Source organism: Orycteropus afer, unplaced genomic scaffold (genome assembly GCF_000298275.1).
Source record: "Orycteropus afer afer isolate SDZICR_OR568_19922 unplaced genomic scaffold, OryAfe1.0 scaffold00693, whole genome shotgun sequence".
NCBI classification, from domain to species: domain Eukaryota; kingdom Metazoa; phylum Chordata; class Mammalia; order Tubulidentata; family Orycteropodidae; genus Orycteropus; species Orycteropus afer.
Genome location: NW_006922280.1, coordinates 464401 through 480882, shown reverse-complemented (window position 1 = coordinate 480882; position 16482 = coordinate 464401). Strand labels below are relative to the sequence as shown.

Here is a 16482-nt window from a genome sequence, read left to right as displayed (position 1 = left end):
CTGACCAAGACATCATTCTCACCCATTCTCAAGCCCAGCCCTCTCTCTGTAGTGTCCCCTGGTATGAAGGTTAGGGTATGCATACCTGGGAGCACAAGAAGGTATTTCAGGTAGGGAAAGATTCAAGCAGAGGGGGGACAGCAAGGCTGGCACAGCATCTTCATGACACTAATGAATCTAGCAGTGGGGTGAAATCCATCTAATCATCCCAGCCAGCTTTGGGAGCCTCATTGTCTGCATTGATTAAGGCCATTCATCCCTCACATGTGCATCTAGTTCCTCCAACCTATCCAGCACTGTTCTGGGCACTTGGGATACAGTGTGGTGCTTGGAGGAGGGAGATGGGTATTGAAGTAAGGCAGCAATTCCTTACATTCCTACCATAAGTGGAAGCACCCAGGTGTGCAGGAGAGGAGGGCTCACAGAATACCCAGGGGAAGGCATTGAGGGAAAGCAGTATGTGAGTGAGGAAACGAGGTGAGCCCTATGTGCCTGGGGGGAGTGAGGTTAGGCCAAGGGCACAGCAAGTGCAAGGGTCTTGAACTAGGAGCTGGCTGGGAGTTCGAGAAGCAGGAACTTGCTGGGAGTTCAAGAAACAGCAGAGTTCTCTGGTGGAAGAGAGTGAAGTCAGAGTTAATAGGAGTCAGATAGCATAGCAGGTGCAGTGCACTAGAACTTTGTGAGATAATGGAAATATCCTGTATCTATGCAGTCCAATATAGGCAGCAGCCATCTGTGGCTACTGGTGCTTGTAGTGTTGCCATGTTGTTGAGAAACTGATTTTTAGTTATGTTTAAGTAATTTAAATTTAAATTTAAATAACACCTGGCTACAGCACTTATTAGCACCAGTGTTGGTGTAGTGAGCAGACACTCTAAGGCCTATAGCCAGAACTCTCAGCGAGATGGGCCTTGGGGAAGGACTGGGATGGGGACAATTGTGCCTCTCCAGGCTCATGCTGGTGCCTAGAGAAGTGGTGGGATATAGGGCATGGGTGTGGATTCATGTGCCCAGCTGCTCGGGGAGCCATGGGCTTCTGTGATAATCCTATATCACCTGTCCTCATCTTTGAGATAACAAGGCCATCTTGTAGTACAGGGCTGTGTGAGGGTAAGGACATGGTGGATGTGAGAGCACCACACCTGCCAGCATGTTTGTAAATTTATAGCTTATTGCCAAACACACCTGGCTGATTGTAAGAAAAAAATTAAAGAAAAGTAGGAAGAAAGAAAAAAATCATTGATATACCCAGTATCCAGAAGCATCTCTAACCTCTTAAACTCTTGAATGAGTCTGTGAATGTTACATGTGATATATTCCATTTCCTACCCTGCTTTCTCACTTCAATGAAGTAAACATCTCTTCAGCATTTTCTACAATGATGTAGAATTCCTAGTATGAGCATCTCAATAAAAATTGCCATACATTTTTTTTTTTTCCTGAGACTTGCAAGGCAATACAACGCACTGCTGTCAAGTTGAATCTGACTCATAGCAGACCCCTCTTTGGGTTTCCGGGGCTGCATCACTATGGAAGTGGATTGCCCAACCTTCCTTCCGAGGAGTGGCAGGTAGGTTTGGACCACCAGCCTTCCGGTTAGCATTCAGATGCCTTAGGCACTACACCACCAGAGCTCTTCTATGAGACTATGCTCCTAGAAATTGAACTACCATAGAAAGTACTGTTTTTTTGACTATGAAAATGCATTCAAATCTGTGAATCATAGCAAAAAATTTTTTAATGCATTTTATTGAAAAATAATTTATGTACAGTGAAATACACAAAAAGTAAAGTGACATGTGTCAATGCATTTTTTTCCCCAGTGTTCCCTCCCCTCCTCTCCTACCCCTGGCAACCAACAAAGAAAATTTCCCTCCATATATAAACTTTTCCTTGACCCTCCACAACAGCAAACTAATGCTATATTTGTCCTTCTGTGATTGACTTATTTCACCCAGCATAATGTCCTTCAAGTTCATCCATGTAATGCAGTGTTTTGTAGGCTCTACATTATTCTTTAGTGCTGCATAGCATTCCATTATGGTATGTACCATAGTGTCATCCACTCTTCTGCTGATGGGCATGTAGGTTGTTTCCATTTTTTGTTATTGTAAATAGTGCTGCAATGAACATGAGTTTGCATATATCTGTTCCTGTCCTGGCTCTCACCTCTCTAGGATATATACCTAGTAATGGGATTGCTGGGTCAAATGGCATTTCCAATTGCAGCTTGCTAAGGAATCGCCATACTGCTTTCCACAGTGGTTGTATCACTTCACAGTCCAACCAGCAGTGTATGAGAGTCCCAATCTCTCCACAGCCCCACCAGCATTTGTTATTTTCTGTCTTGTTGAAACTTGCCATCAATGCTGGGGTGAGGCGGTGTCTCGTTGTTTTGATTTGCATCTCTCTGATGGCCAGTGATTGTGAGCACCTCTTCATGTATTAACTGGCCACCTGAATATCCTCCTTGGTGAAGTGTCTATTCATGTCTTCTGCCCATTTTTCAATTGGATTGTTAATTCCTTTGGTGTTGAGGTGTTGGAGTTTTCTATAAATCTTAGAAATAAGTCCCTTGCCAGATATGTAATTATCAGCAACTATGAATTTGTTGCTGTCATTTTTGTTATGTGGTGGTGTCGTGGTGTCAATTTCTTTGTTCCATATAATTTTCTATGCTGAGCTCATGTTGTTTATGAATTGTGTTATCACTTCCCTCATTGCGGTTGTTTTAGTATTTGCTAAATATTTGTGCTGTTCTTTTTTATTTTAATGTGAAGGTTTATCATTTTTCTTTGAGGTTACCCTGTGATTTACAGTTTTCTTCCCAAGTTTAGAACAGTCGGTTCTATCTTGTAGTTGTCTTTACATCCCTACCATCTAGAATTTCTGTAATGACGCAGGTTTTTTCCTCTTTTTGGTTTGTAGTTGTCCTCATTTGTCAATTGGTGTCTCTGGTTCCCTGTTTTCCATCTTGTATGCTTATTTACTTTGGATACTTCCATAGCTGGGTTGGTTTCTGGGTTATAACATCATGTGTGTTAATGGTCAGTTGTTGTTGTTGGCTGTTGTTGTTTCTCTGTCCAAAGGGCTCCCTTTAGCATCTCTTGTAAGGTTGGTCTGGTTTTAACAAATTACATTCATTTCTACTTATCTGGAAATGTCCTAATTTCACCATCATATTTGAGGGACAGTTTTGCTGGGTCCATAATTCTTGGTTGGAAGTTTTTCTCTTTCAAGGTTTTATGTATACCATCCCATTGTCTTCTCGCCTGCGTGGTTTCTTCCGAGAAATCCGAGCTTAGTCTTATTGGTTGCCCCTTGTAGGTAACTTTTCATTTTTCCAGTGCTGCTCTCATGATTCTTTCTTTGTCTTTGGTTTTCGTGTGTTTGATGATGATATGACTAGGTGATTTTCTTTTGGGGTCTATCCTGTTTGGGGTTCATTGGACTTCTGAATGGATATATTCTCATCTTTCATTGTATCAGGGAAGGCCTCTTCCAAAAAAGTCTTGGACAGTTTTCTCAATGGTTTTATTTTCCCCTTTCTGTTCTGGAATTCCACTGACATGTAGGTTATTCATTTTAATGGTATCCCACATGAACCTTAGGCTTTCTTCATTTTGTTTGATCTTTTTTCTGATTGATCCCTTTCCAAAGAAGTATTCAGATATTTGTCTTCAATCTCATTAATTCTGTCTTCCATTACATGAATTTTACTTCTTTGTCCTTTCAATGTGTTATCTATTTCTGACAATTTAGTATTAATCTTCTGGATTTCTATCTGTAGATTTTGAATCATTTCTAATTTTTCATTTATTTTGTCATTTTGTTCTTGTATTTTCTTCTGAAATTCTTCTAAGGTTTTGTTTGTGTTTTCCTTGATCTGTGAATCCTTTGAAGATACCGAAATATAATTCTTTTAAATTCCCTATCAGGGAGTTCCAGTGCTGCGTCTTCCTCAGGGATATGTTTTGGGTCTGTTCCCTGGTCCCTTGTTTCTTCTGCTTTACCTTGCTTCTTTGTGTGGACTGTGATGCTCTGTTGTCTCCATGGCATTGTGAATTTTTTTTTTTATATTTAATTGGTTATTGTATGTTGGAGTGACTTGCCCACAATTTTAGTTTTCTTGTTTTGTTTGTATGTTATCTACGCAAGCAGGGTACTGTGCTGTGCTCTTCTGTTTACTAGTTGGCAGCACTTATACACTCACCACCTATCTCCTTTCCTGTTGTCAGCCTCTCATATGTCCCTGCCAACCTTGGCAAACAGAGCCTATTCTTAGGTCCCTGGAATCTGAATGAGAATGTCATCACTTTAAAATCCAAAATAGTCGCCACATGTAAATATTCAAAATGGCTGCACCCTCGGTCACTTTAAATATACAAAATGGCCACCGCTTGTAAATATTCAAAGTGGCTGCACCCTTGGTCACTTTAAATATCCCAAATGGCTGCTGCTTATAAGCATTCAAAATGGCTGCACCCTTGATCATTTTAATTATCCAGAATGGCTGCCACATGTAAACAATCAAAATGACTGCACCCTCCGGGCAGCAGAAAGTCAGCAGCTCAAGTTCTCTCCCTCTTTGCTGTTTCCCTTCCTAGTCTAAGGTCACCGGTGCAGTCATCCCTGCAGCCCTTACTGACCAGTGCTGATCTTTAGGTCAATTCTCAGGTCCCACTTGGAAATACTTAGGCTGTTGGCCCCATCAGAGTAGCTGACAGTCTGCAGCTCCAACCATATCTGTACTCACTGTTTTATCTCAGGTTTTTCCACTAGTTGGTGCCTAATCCACTTCTGTATACTTCCTTCCAAAGCTCAGGGCTCCAGGATTATCTTCTGTATCTCTGTCAATTGATTTTTCTTTTCTTTGTTGAAGATGGTCTGTGTCACTTGTCTGTCTATTCCTCCATCTTACCAGAAGTCCCTGAATCATAACAAATTATGAATAACATTACAAAGAATGGGAATTCTGAAATGTTTAATTGAGTTCATGCAGAATCTGTACATAGACCAAGAGGCAGTTATTTAAACAGAACAAGGGGATACTGCATGGTTTAAAATCAAGAAAGTAGTGTATCAGGATTTTATTTTTTCACCATACGTACTCAGTCTGTATGCTGAGCAGATAATCCAAAACACTGGACCATATGAATAATAAAGCATCAGGATTGGAAGAAGACTAATTAATAGGTTTTGCTATGCAGATGACACATATTGCTTGCTGGAAAACAAAGAGGACTTGAAACATTTACTGATGACGATCAAAGACTATAGCCTTCAGTATGGATTACAACTTAACATAAAGAAAATGAAACTCTTCACAACTGAACCAGTAAGCAACATCATGATAAACAGAGAAAAGATTGAAGTTGTCAAGGATTTAATTTTAATTGGATCCACAATCAAAAGATGCATTTCATTGGGCAAATCTGCTGCCAAAGACCTTTTTAAAGTGTTAAAAAACAAAGATTTCACCTTGAGGACTAAGGTGCACCTGACCCAAGCCATGATATTTTCAGTTGCCTCATATGCATATGAAAACTGGACAATGAGTAACTGAAGAATTGATACATTTGAATTATGGTGTTGATGAAGAATATTAAATATACCATAGACTTCCAGAAGAATGAACAAGTCTTGGAAGAATTATAGCCAAAATACTCCTTAGAAGCAAGGATAGTGAGACTTTTTCTCATGTACTTTGGACATGTTGTCAGGAGGGACTATTCTCTGGAGAAGGACATTGTGCTTGGTTAAGCAGAGCAAATAAGAGGAAGATGGATTGTCACAGTGGTTGCAACAGTGGGCTTAATCAGTGCAGTGATTCTCAGAGTGGTGCAGGACCAAGAAATAATTTGTTCTGTTGTACTAGAGTCGCTGTGAATCACAACCAACCTGAGAGCACCTAAGAACAACAAAAGGAAGTACTAGAATCTGACCTACCTGAGGCCTACTACTGTATCACTTTGGTCTCTCTATCTTCACCACCTCCTCCATGACCCCATGATGAGATACTCACCAGATATCAATAACAACAGAGAAGGCTAGTTGAAAGAGGAAGGCAGGTATGGCCTGAGGACCCCAAAAGGTGCATGGTGAGCTCCAGAGTGAAGTGGCCACATCCCAGGGGCCAAAGCCCAGTTCCTGCACACTTAAGACAGGAACAAAGCAGCCCTTGCTCAGGACTACATCAGAGAGATACAATGTGATGTCATCCCTGGAGTTATAATGATTTTATTACAATGTTCTAAGGAAGAAAACTCCAGACTGAGAGCCATCTCTCTAAGAGAATGTACTGAAAATGGGCAGATTGTGCAGGGTGTCAGATGAATGAATAAGGGACAGATGAATGAACAGGTGACAGGTGGACAAGTGGAGGACAGATGTATGACCAGGGGGACATGGATGACCAGTTGACCAGCAGGAAGACAAGTGGATGAGCAAGGGGTATGGATATGAGAGGGAGAAAAGTGGAAAATAGTGTGCCAGGCAAGGTCCTGCACAGCCTCCTGCATACACCTGCCTTTTTGTGAGCTTTCTGTCAAAAGGGGTCACCCCTGTGTGGAGTGTAAACTATTTTGGAGTATTTCTTGTTTGTCTTGTAGATTCTCCATCCATAGACCCATGAGGAAGGTTTTAGACACAGCACTGTGATGACACCTTTGGGGTTGTATGTATTATCTACTTGGTTTATTAGTACTTATGCAGGACCCCTCAGGCCAGGTGTGTCTATTCTGTGATTTGCCTGAGTTAAAAAAAAAATATATATATATATATATATATATATCTGGTCATTTAGTGCCATGGAGCCACATCTCTGCAGTTAAGATGTGGTTTCTTTATGCTTCCAAATAAAAATTTGTCAAAGTTCTGAAACCAAGTCCTGCTTCTTGAGGATCTTAGTGGATCTAAAGCAGTTTCCACCGAAGATAACAGCACCTTTCCTGACTTAGTGTCCTGGAGCAATTCACTGGTTGGTTGGAAAAACACTCTTGCTATAGCTTCCTCTCTTGCCACAAAAAAACAAGCCATCAGAATCCTTGGAAGTAAGATGCCTTGTCTTTGGATGAGAAGCCATTGAGGCAACATGGACTCTGTTTAGAACCAGACTGTACAGCACAGAGCCTGGGACTAGAATCCAGGCAGCATGGGTCTGAGACTCATGCTTAGCTGTTACCTGGCCAGTTCTGTGATTGGACAAGTGTTTTAACAGAAAGCCTTAGAGCATTAGCGTTCTCCTTTGTAAAATAGAAATATAATAAAAATTGTAATAACATCATTTTCCAGAGTGGCTGTGAGAATCAAATGAGTTCAGTATATAAAGCACTTTGTAAAGTAAAAAGAATAAAAACTGAACAAATAAACACAGATCTGTTGTTCCATGTGCAAAGATATCAGCCTACAGTGTTTTGAGGAGATGTCTTCAATGCAAAGCTCATCAAGCACACGCTCTAGTGGAGGATGAGGAGGACTGAGCAAGCCTGGAGTCTTCTTTTCTGTCCTCCCTCTCTCTGAGTGGGGTCTTGGATCTAGGGATTTGATCCATGCCAGATGCCTTCTTTTTCCCAGCTTTACCAGCTCCCTCTTACCTTCCATAGCATCTCAGCAGAGGTGATTGCTTTCAGTGTGTGAGGAATTCTGGGTCTGCATGTACTTTGTATAAGAAGAGGCACAGCTGTGGAGATTGCCAGTCTCTGCCTGGCAGCCCACCACACTTTGCACCCTTCATCAGTCCATGGTTTAACCTTCCAGCAGGCTATGAAAGATGTGTCTCATCTGGGCAGCTCTGGTCTTCAAAAACACTGTGAATCATGCTGTCAGTGTGCTGATCAGTGAGCCTTTTTGGGACACGTGTTAGTAGGACTTTCATTTCCCCTTACAACCTGAGAGACCATTTGAGAGAGGATGCCACAGAGAGGAAAAAAAAAAAAAAAAACAGAACTCTGGCAGCCCTGCAGTCAGAAAGCAGTGTCCAGCCATAGTAACACCCACACCAGATAGTGCTGACTCACCAGTCACAGATCAGGAGGGCCCAGCCTGGATGAAGGCCTTTGTGGTTGACCTTGGCCACTCATTGGCTTTCTGACCTAGTGGCCATCAGCCAGTACTTCCTCTCTGGGCTTTGTTTCCTCCTCAGGGAAGTGAGGTCCCAAGTTGAACTGATTTTTAGTGCTGTGGGGCATCTAGGGTGGGTGGGGTGCATTGCAGTGTGATCCACTGAGTCACAGACTCCCACTCCAGGGCCACCTGTAGAGCCCAGCAGAAGGTACCTGTTTTTTCTCAACTGACTAGGCAAAGACAGTCTTAGCAGGAAGCTCTCTGTGTGCTGATGAGAAAATCTTATTGGCAGTGTTATTGCATTCATTAGCAAAAGGAAGAACAGATGCTGTTATTGCTTGTGGGCTTCATAAGTGTAGCCTATTAAGATGCTTAGGAGCTCTGGTGGCGTAGTACCTAAGGTACTTGACTGCTAACCAGAAGGCTGGTGGTTCAAACCCAGCAGCCACTCCTTGGAAGGAAGATTGGGCATTCTACTTCCATAGAGATATTGCCTTGGAAACCCAAGGAGGGGTCGCTATGAGTCAGATCCAACTCGATGGCAGTGAGTTTTGAGTTTTATTAAGATGCTTATCTGTGAGGGAAACCTTGGCCATGGGGGCTGAGCCACGGCTGATGATGTAGGGATCCTCCAGTATGGGGAACTTTCAGTGTGGGGACCCTCCAGTGTGGGGATTCTTCAGTGTGGAAACCTCCCAGTATGGGGTCCCTAGTATGAGGGCACCTTTAGTGTGAGGGACTGGTACCTCCCTAGCAGTCAGGACCTGCATGTGGTTTATCCCTGCAGTTACCAGGATCTCAGGATGGTGTCCCGACCAAAGTGCCATACCAGTGTGGGCATGTTCTGAGCATCTCCCAGTTACTGCCACCCTCTAGAAAATGTTAGAGAGTATAGACATAATGAACCTCTTTGGGGAAAAATGCTGTTTCTTTTCTAGAAAATTGGATCTTTGGTGAAGATGACTGCATCTTTGTATAAAAAAAGTGTATCAAGACAAGGACCCTGAGGAAAGAAAATTCACAGTGGCAGAGCCAAGCAGTGTGGGGACCCTCTGATGAGGAAAAAGCGCCTTCTGTGTATGGGCATCAGGAGGTGGAAGAGGGTTTCTACAAGCCTGGCCATTAGTACCCTGGATGCACCAGCTGGCCTTCTGAGGGAGGGTAGTCAGTGGGTAGTAAGTGATGGCATTGCTGGGCAACAACAGCTAACCATAATAACAACAATAACAATTTGTAGGCAATAACAATGTCAATCGTAGTAACAGGACCAACAGCAGCCTTTCCAGTAATGTGGTGCATCGGCAGAGTGATTCCTTCATTAATCCCCCACTCACCCTTTTTCTCTGTTGCAGAGTGACTATTCAAGTGACACAGAGAGCGAGGACAACTTCCTCATGATGCCTCCCAGGGACCACCTGGGCCTCAGTGTCTTCTCCATGCTCTGCTGCTTCTGGCCCTTGGGTATCGCTGCCTTCTACTTATCACATGAGGTAGGGCCAGCCCCCATCCCACAGTATGGTGGGTTGGTGTGGGCATGCCACGCTGCAATGGAGATGATGATGAATGAAGTCCACTCAGCATCTGCAATGAGGGGAGGGATGTTTCAAACTCGTACATACATACAATAAGGAGTAGGTTGGGGCCCTAGGGATGCTTCTTATCTCTTCATGACTAGTAATTCTCCAACTGCCCTTTCTGAGGGGACCTTCCCTGGGGACATTGGGAGCCTGGTGGGGCAGTCTTAAGGAAGGGGCCTTCCCAGCAGAACTGAGCACCCATGTATGTTGTCCATAGCCTTCAGAAGCCAGACTTTCCCTTGGGCACCAGCATCACTGGTGGCCAAACACCGAGCCAGGAAACAGTGCCCAAGGCAGAGAGCCATCAGGAAGGTTAGATTCCATGGAAAAGGAGGCAAAATCAAGGATTGTTTTTCTCGTAAAATGCTCCTTTATATATGTTTTATTTGAATGCTCATGTATACTCATCCCAGATTAATTTTCTGCTAACAAAAATGGCATCTCTGTGCATAATCACATTGTTTTCTCCCAGTGTAAGGGCTTCCAGCCCTTTTTGCCTCTAGGCATTGCTTATTATCTTTTTCATGGAATCCAGACTTGATAGCTTTACTCTAGCAAATTTAAAGGTATTCTTTAGGAAATGAATGGTTTTCTTGTTCTTAATAATCAAAGAAAGGCATTTATAATTATCAATTAAAGCATACAATTACCAGTATCACCAAGCCCTGCAACCATTGTCCCAACGAGAAGAGACAATGATGTCCCACTCATTGACAGAGGATGGGATGGGTTTTTTAAGGGCTGTCAGTGAAGCATGGTGCTTAGACTGAACCTGGGGATGATAGACTAGGGTAAATCCCTTGTTTGACAAATTATTTTCTTGGTCTGAAAACAGACCCCTCATTAGTCAAGCAGAGGCCTCTTGTTGCTGCTTGCTGGTTTATTTGTATTTTATTTGACTAGGGAGAGGAGCCCTTGCCCCTGATTTAGGCACTCTTCTTGTCCCATGAGTATGACTTTTCTCTAGTGTGGGTGCTGGTCCCTCCCTCAACTGGCACATGAGGGCACCCTGTCCATGAAGTAGACACACCTCAGAGAGGATCTCAGAGCTCTGGGAAGCCCTGCCACTGGTCAGTGCATAGTGGGATGGAGGCTAGTCAGTGCGGTGTATTCCTGATTCCAGAGGATGGTGAGGATGTGGTGGAGGAAATTTCCTACTGCTGGGCTGGGGTGAGCAGTGTTTTATGTCCTATCATCAGCTTTGAGATTCTGTCCAAATTTCGAATTGGAAATTTGTGTCAAGAGTGCAAAACATCTCCTTCACTGTAAGCACCAGCACAGAACAGAAAGCCATACACTGAATCTGGCAGGGCATAGGTATTGGGCTAGGGTGGTGGACAGAATAGGTGAGCTCCACCCAACGGAGGAGCCCAGCACTGGGCCTGAGGTTCTGGAAGTGCACAGGTCCCTGGAGAGAGTTGCCAAGAGATGACCCACAGTACAGAGAGCATGTGCTGAGGAAGAACCACACTAGCCCACCTTGTGTAAACAGTGATCTAAGCCTGAGCTAAACAAAACAATTGCCATGGATTCACAATAACCTCATGTGTATCAGAGAATTTTCATGTGCTCATAAAATTTTCAGTGGCTGGTTTTTCTAAAGGAGATCACTTAGGCCTTTCTTCTGAGGCACCTCAGGATGGACTCCAGCCTTTTGGTTAGCAGGCAAGTGTGTTACCCATTTGTACCATCCAGGGACTCCAAAGCCTGCAAATAGCCAATGGTCACGTTACTAAGGAAGAGAAGGTCCAGAACATGGAGAGGAAAGAAACTGCTTCCCACACACTAGGGGCAGTTGTGGAGTTTCCATGGGAACCCTTTTCTCCTGCTTCCTTGTCCACCCACATCTCCCTGTGGGTGAGGCTAAGAAAAGTCATACCCTCTCTGGGCAACATAAGAGTGCCAACATCAGAGTGCCAACATCAGAGCCATATTTTTGATTATCAGATTTTAGCATTGGACTGGCATTTTTACCTTGGATTCTCCTGGAGAAGTGTTACCTGTTCCAAAAGCTGATAGCAGCAGGAAGTGAGCCCTGGACACAGGGCAGGAAGGGTGAAGAATATAGCTCTGTGTAGAGAGGTGGTTCTTGGCCAGCAGAATACTGACAGCACAGGCTTCTTCCATGGCCTCTGCAACTCCACCCGGCAGATGAAGCCCTGTATCTGGAGCCATACATGCTGTTAACAGTGTCGTTGTCAAAAGAGGTATTTATAATAAAAACCAATACTGTAATGCCCAGAGACTGGTGGTCTAGATTCTCTCTCAGAAAGCAGTTTTATTCTTAACATCATAAGAGCTGTTCAGACTTTGGTTTAATGCCTTCAGTGGTAAAGAGGACTTTGGTGATTTGTTTAACACAATTACAAAATGCCATTTCTGTCAAGGCCTCTGGTCACATTTTTCAGAGGCATCTGCTCTGCAGTTGGATCTGGCCTTGCCATTGGGAAGACCTCTGCATAGGCTTCCTCCACACTCTGGCATTGAGCCCATCTAGGCATTTGATGCTGGCTTCCACCGCACTATGTGATCTCTCTCTTGGTTCTCTCTTTTGCTGCCAAGATAACCAGGCCAGGACTGTTTGTGGGCATCTGTGGCTCCTGCCATGCTGTCCAAGGTGGATGAGTGAGACATGCAACCCCTGAATGAGACACACTTAGTACCCTCTGCCCTCCATAGACAATGTTACAGCTTCTTCAGCTCCACGAGTAGGTATTCAGTGGGACCTACCTTCACTGGCAATCATCCTGGATGAAGGTGCTCAGCTCTCTCTCCCACCACAGCCAACTCTGTCTATGGGCCATCAAAGCCACCACAGTCTACTCCTGGTCTTGTGGTTCTCACCAGTCAAACTGCTGCCACCGTTTCTCTGATGCTTGGCTCTGCTGTGCTTGTGCAATTTATCTCAATCTCATGCATGTTCAGTGTTATAGCACTCTCTTCTGGGCCTAGGAACTTTTCCATGCAGAGACTCCGTGTCTAAAGGATCTACTGTGCTGTAGAGTCACCTTAACAGTAGTGAGATTCCCCCTGAACATCTGTAGGATTAGCCCTGATATAAACCTAGCTGGATGGCAAAACAGAACAGTCCTCCAGCTGGTCCTCAAGGAACTCAATCTTACTAGATTTTCAAGCCATTATTTGCATAATAGTCGACAAATCACTTGCAATATTGCACCCCACTGCGGTGTAGTAAATTACATAGTGTGGCTTTTCTAGCCATAAGTCTTTGTAAACTCCATGGGTGAATTTGCTGTGAGTAACTCAGTGCTCCTGATTGTTAAAGTTATCTACTTGGTGTATTTCTGTTGGGAGCAGCCAGAAGCAATTTTCCGGGAAGGTCAGTCTCTCTCAGGTGTGTAGAACTCTTTTCTTGGGATTGGTTGGTTTGGGCCACTCTGCCAGGCTCAAAAGGAGCCCTCCTAGAGGCAGAAGAAATCTCTCACTGCCAGTTGGGAGAAGTATTAGACACACATTGCTGAGAGAGAGATGTGAGAGACACATGCTACTGAGAGACTGAGAGGTACACACTACTGTGAGAGAGACACCCAGACACATGCACTGCTGGGAGAGAGGCTGAGAGAGGCTGTCGACTGAGAGACAGTGGGCTGAGAGAGACTGAGCATGTTCCTGAACTTGAATTGTAGCCTGTTGCTTCCCTAATAAACCCCATAATCTGTGAGTTCTATGTGGCCCCTGCAGTGAATTATCAAACCCAGCAGAGAGGTGGTGGGTGCTGCAGGGGGAATGGTTGGTGTGAGGACTGATGAAAGGGCTGGAGGGAGGCAGCATGTCTGGCCTTGCATGGGTAGGCCTTCCTTGGGCTACTGATGATGATTCTGCCTTCCTCTTGTGGGATTACAGGAGCTCAGAAGATGTGGCCTCTCTGCCCCTTGGGGACCCACCCACTCATTTTAGAAGAGTTACAAGGCCATGGCTAGAAAGGCCATATAAAAGTGATTCATTGCACCAATGTGCCTGCCACAGGATTGTCCCCATTGCTCCCCATAAAAACCCCATAATAAGATCCGGCCTGCACCACACAGCCTCCTCTCTGCAGGCCTCAGCTTTGGCCTTTCTGGGCTTTGCTGTAGACCTGAGCAGTGCCGGTCCCTTGTACTCCACAGTTCTATCCAGGTGTTCAGCTGTTGCACATTTGGTTTATGCCTGTGCAGCCTTACCTGAGGACTCCAGACTCTGAAGGCCATTTAATGGCAGCCACAAGAGGAAAACATTTGATATGGTGGCCAGTGCAGCAGCTTGCTCTGAGAGATATCTCAGTGGATGTGATCCTCAGCCTAGCTGGAATCTCTAACACCTTTGGAACTAGAGGGATTCTGGTTGCTCAGGACCTTTTCGAGTTGTCTAGTGCCTCCTGCTGCCCTGCATTGTTGGGGTGCGGTGATGCCAAGTTAGAGAAAAAAGTATATCAATTAAGCCAAGACTGTATCCCTTAATTTCTAAATGCTATTCCCAAGGACATTTTGACATCTAAATGTGACTCTTCAATGTTTTTCTTTTATAGCAGATCCCATCTCAATGTAGTCCTGACAATTAAGCTGTGCCTGCACATTGTCAAAATAGCTACACAGTATAAAGCCAAGGGAATAGATGATATCTTTCCTGGGGGGGTGGGAAACCTTGGTGACTGGGTTAATCACCATGACCTTTAAGCTTATACCTGAAACCCAGGGTAGTCTTTCTTCAGTCATGATCTAGCTGCCATCAGCTGTGTATCAGGTTGTCATACTGTGGTTGCTTGCATGTGGCTGTGATATTGGAAGCTATGTCACTGGTATTTCAAATACTAGTAGGGTCATCATTGTAGAAAGGTTTCAGCAGAACTTTCAGACTAAGACAGAAAAAAAGGCCTGGTGATCTGTCTCTGAAAATGAGCCAATGAAAACATTATGAATCACAACAGAATATTATCCAAAATAATACTGAAATATAAGCCCCTAGCAGGGGTGTCACTAGGATTGGTGTGACCTAGTGCGGTAACTCTTAGCATCACCCTCCCCATGGACCTTCTCTTGTACCAGACCATACAGAATACTTAGTGTCATGGAGTGAATTATATCACCCAAAACTCTATGTCAGTTTGGATGGGCCATATTTCTCAATGATTTTGCAGTTATGTAATGATGTAATCACCCCCAGTGATGAGATCTGATGTGATCCACCCATCAGTTGTAAGTTGATTAGGTAGAACACAAAGAAAAAACAAACTCACTGCCGTGGAGTCAGATCTGCCTTATAGGTTTCCGAGGTGGTATCACTATGGAAGTAGTTTGACCAATCTTCCTTCTGAGGAGTGGCTGGAGGGTTTGAACCACCAGCCTTCTTGTTAGCAGTCAAATGCCTTAGGCACAACACCACCAGAGCTCCTCACCCTTAATCAGGTCACAGCCCTGAAAAAATATAAAGGGAGTTTCCTTGCAGTGTGACCTGCATCACTTCTTATCTTAGATAAAAGGAAAGAGGAGTTCTTATAGGATGGCAGAATAGGTGGACAAACTGCACAGACCTTCTTCAACAAAGAAAAGGGGAGCCAGTTAACACAGATACAGGTATATGGAGCCCTGAGCTTTGAAGGATCCAGAAGTGGACTGGATTCCAACTAGTGGAAGAACCTACATGAAAACACCAAAAAAGACATATGGAGCTGCAGTCTGTCAGAGATCCTGACAGTGCAGACAGCTTGGATATTGCCATGTGGTGTTGGGACCTGAGAATTGACTTAAAGATCAGCCCTGCTAACCAGGGGCTACATGGAGCATTGCACTTGTGGCTGGTAAATAAAAGCGGAAGCAGCGAAGAGGGAGATGGGCTGAGCTGTGAACTTTTGGCTGTCTGGAGGGTGCAGCCATTTTGAATGTTTACAAGTGGTTTGACCATTTTGGATATTTAAAGCAACAGCATTCTCTCAGATTCCAGGCTCCTAAGAATAGGCTCCACTTGCTGGGGACTGACCGCAAGGACATTCCAGACACGAACACTGGAAAGGTGAGATGTTCCCCTTGTTACTCTCATACCCTACACCCTCTTGGTGAATGGAGGTGCAGCCATCCCTCACTCGCACCCACCATCTGGAATCTGACCAGAAGGAATTCCATCCCAGTCTGTGTGCTCTGACAAAGCCTGGGTGCCCTACCCTGCCCTGCCCAGATTGTTTTTCCCTTTTTGTTCAGTTTGTTTGTTTTGTCTGTTTTAAAATTATCATTTTTTTCCTATTTATTATTATCATTTTTTATTCTTCCCTTCCCAGGTTCTAGTTTTAACCTTTTTCTCTCTTTCCTGTTCCTGGTTCCCATTTTTTTTCTTTCTGGTGGTTCTCCCCATTCATTGTTTTCCTTTTGGATTTTTCCCATTTTTTTTCTTCATTATTCAAATATTCTACTTCTTTTCTCTTATTGCCAGCTATTGCAAGTTTTTTTTTTTTTTTTTTTTTTTCAGTAATTGCTCCTGTGTGCTTATGTGGTGTGTTTTTTGTCTGCATACTTTTACTTTTTTGATGGTTTATTCGGTTGTTGTTTTTGTCTAAATGAGGGTGAGATAGCACCCATGCCCATATCACCCAACCACACCCACACCTCCTGCAATGCCACTTACTGAGAGTGACTATTTTCTTCTCCAACAACTGGCCAACAATGAACAACCACCAAGAAGAGCCTGACCCACCCTTAACTGCTCTTTATGGACAGTTAACAGAGATATAAATACAACAGTGTCACAATGTCTTGAAGACAACAGACCATCACAGTCCACACAAAGAAGCAAGATGAAGTGGTAGAAACAAGAGAGCAGGATACAGACCCAGAACACATCCCTGAGGAAGAAG

The 16482-nt window shown here is 44.0% G+C and overlaps 1 protein-coding gene across 1 annotated transcript in view; it reads left to right on the top strand.

Moving 5' to 3' along the window:
• Window positions 1–16482, top strand: part of SYNDIG1 (synapse differentiation inducing 1) — a 235104-nt gene that overhangs the window by 96967 nt on the left and 121655 nt on the right. Inside the window, exon 2 of the mRNA XM_007956995.1 lies at window positions 9417–9554. Coding sequence (XP_007955186.1) covers window positions 9417–9554 — 138 coding nt within the window. The remainder of the gene's footprint in view (window positions 1–9416; window positions 9555–16482) is intronic.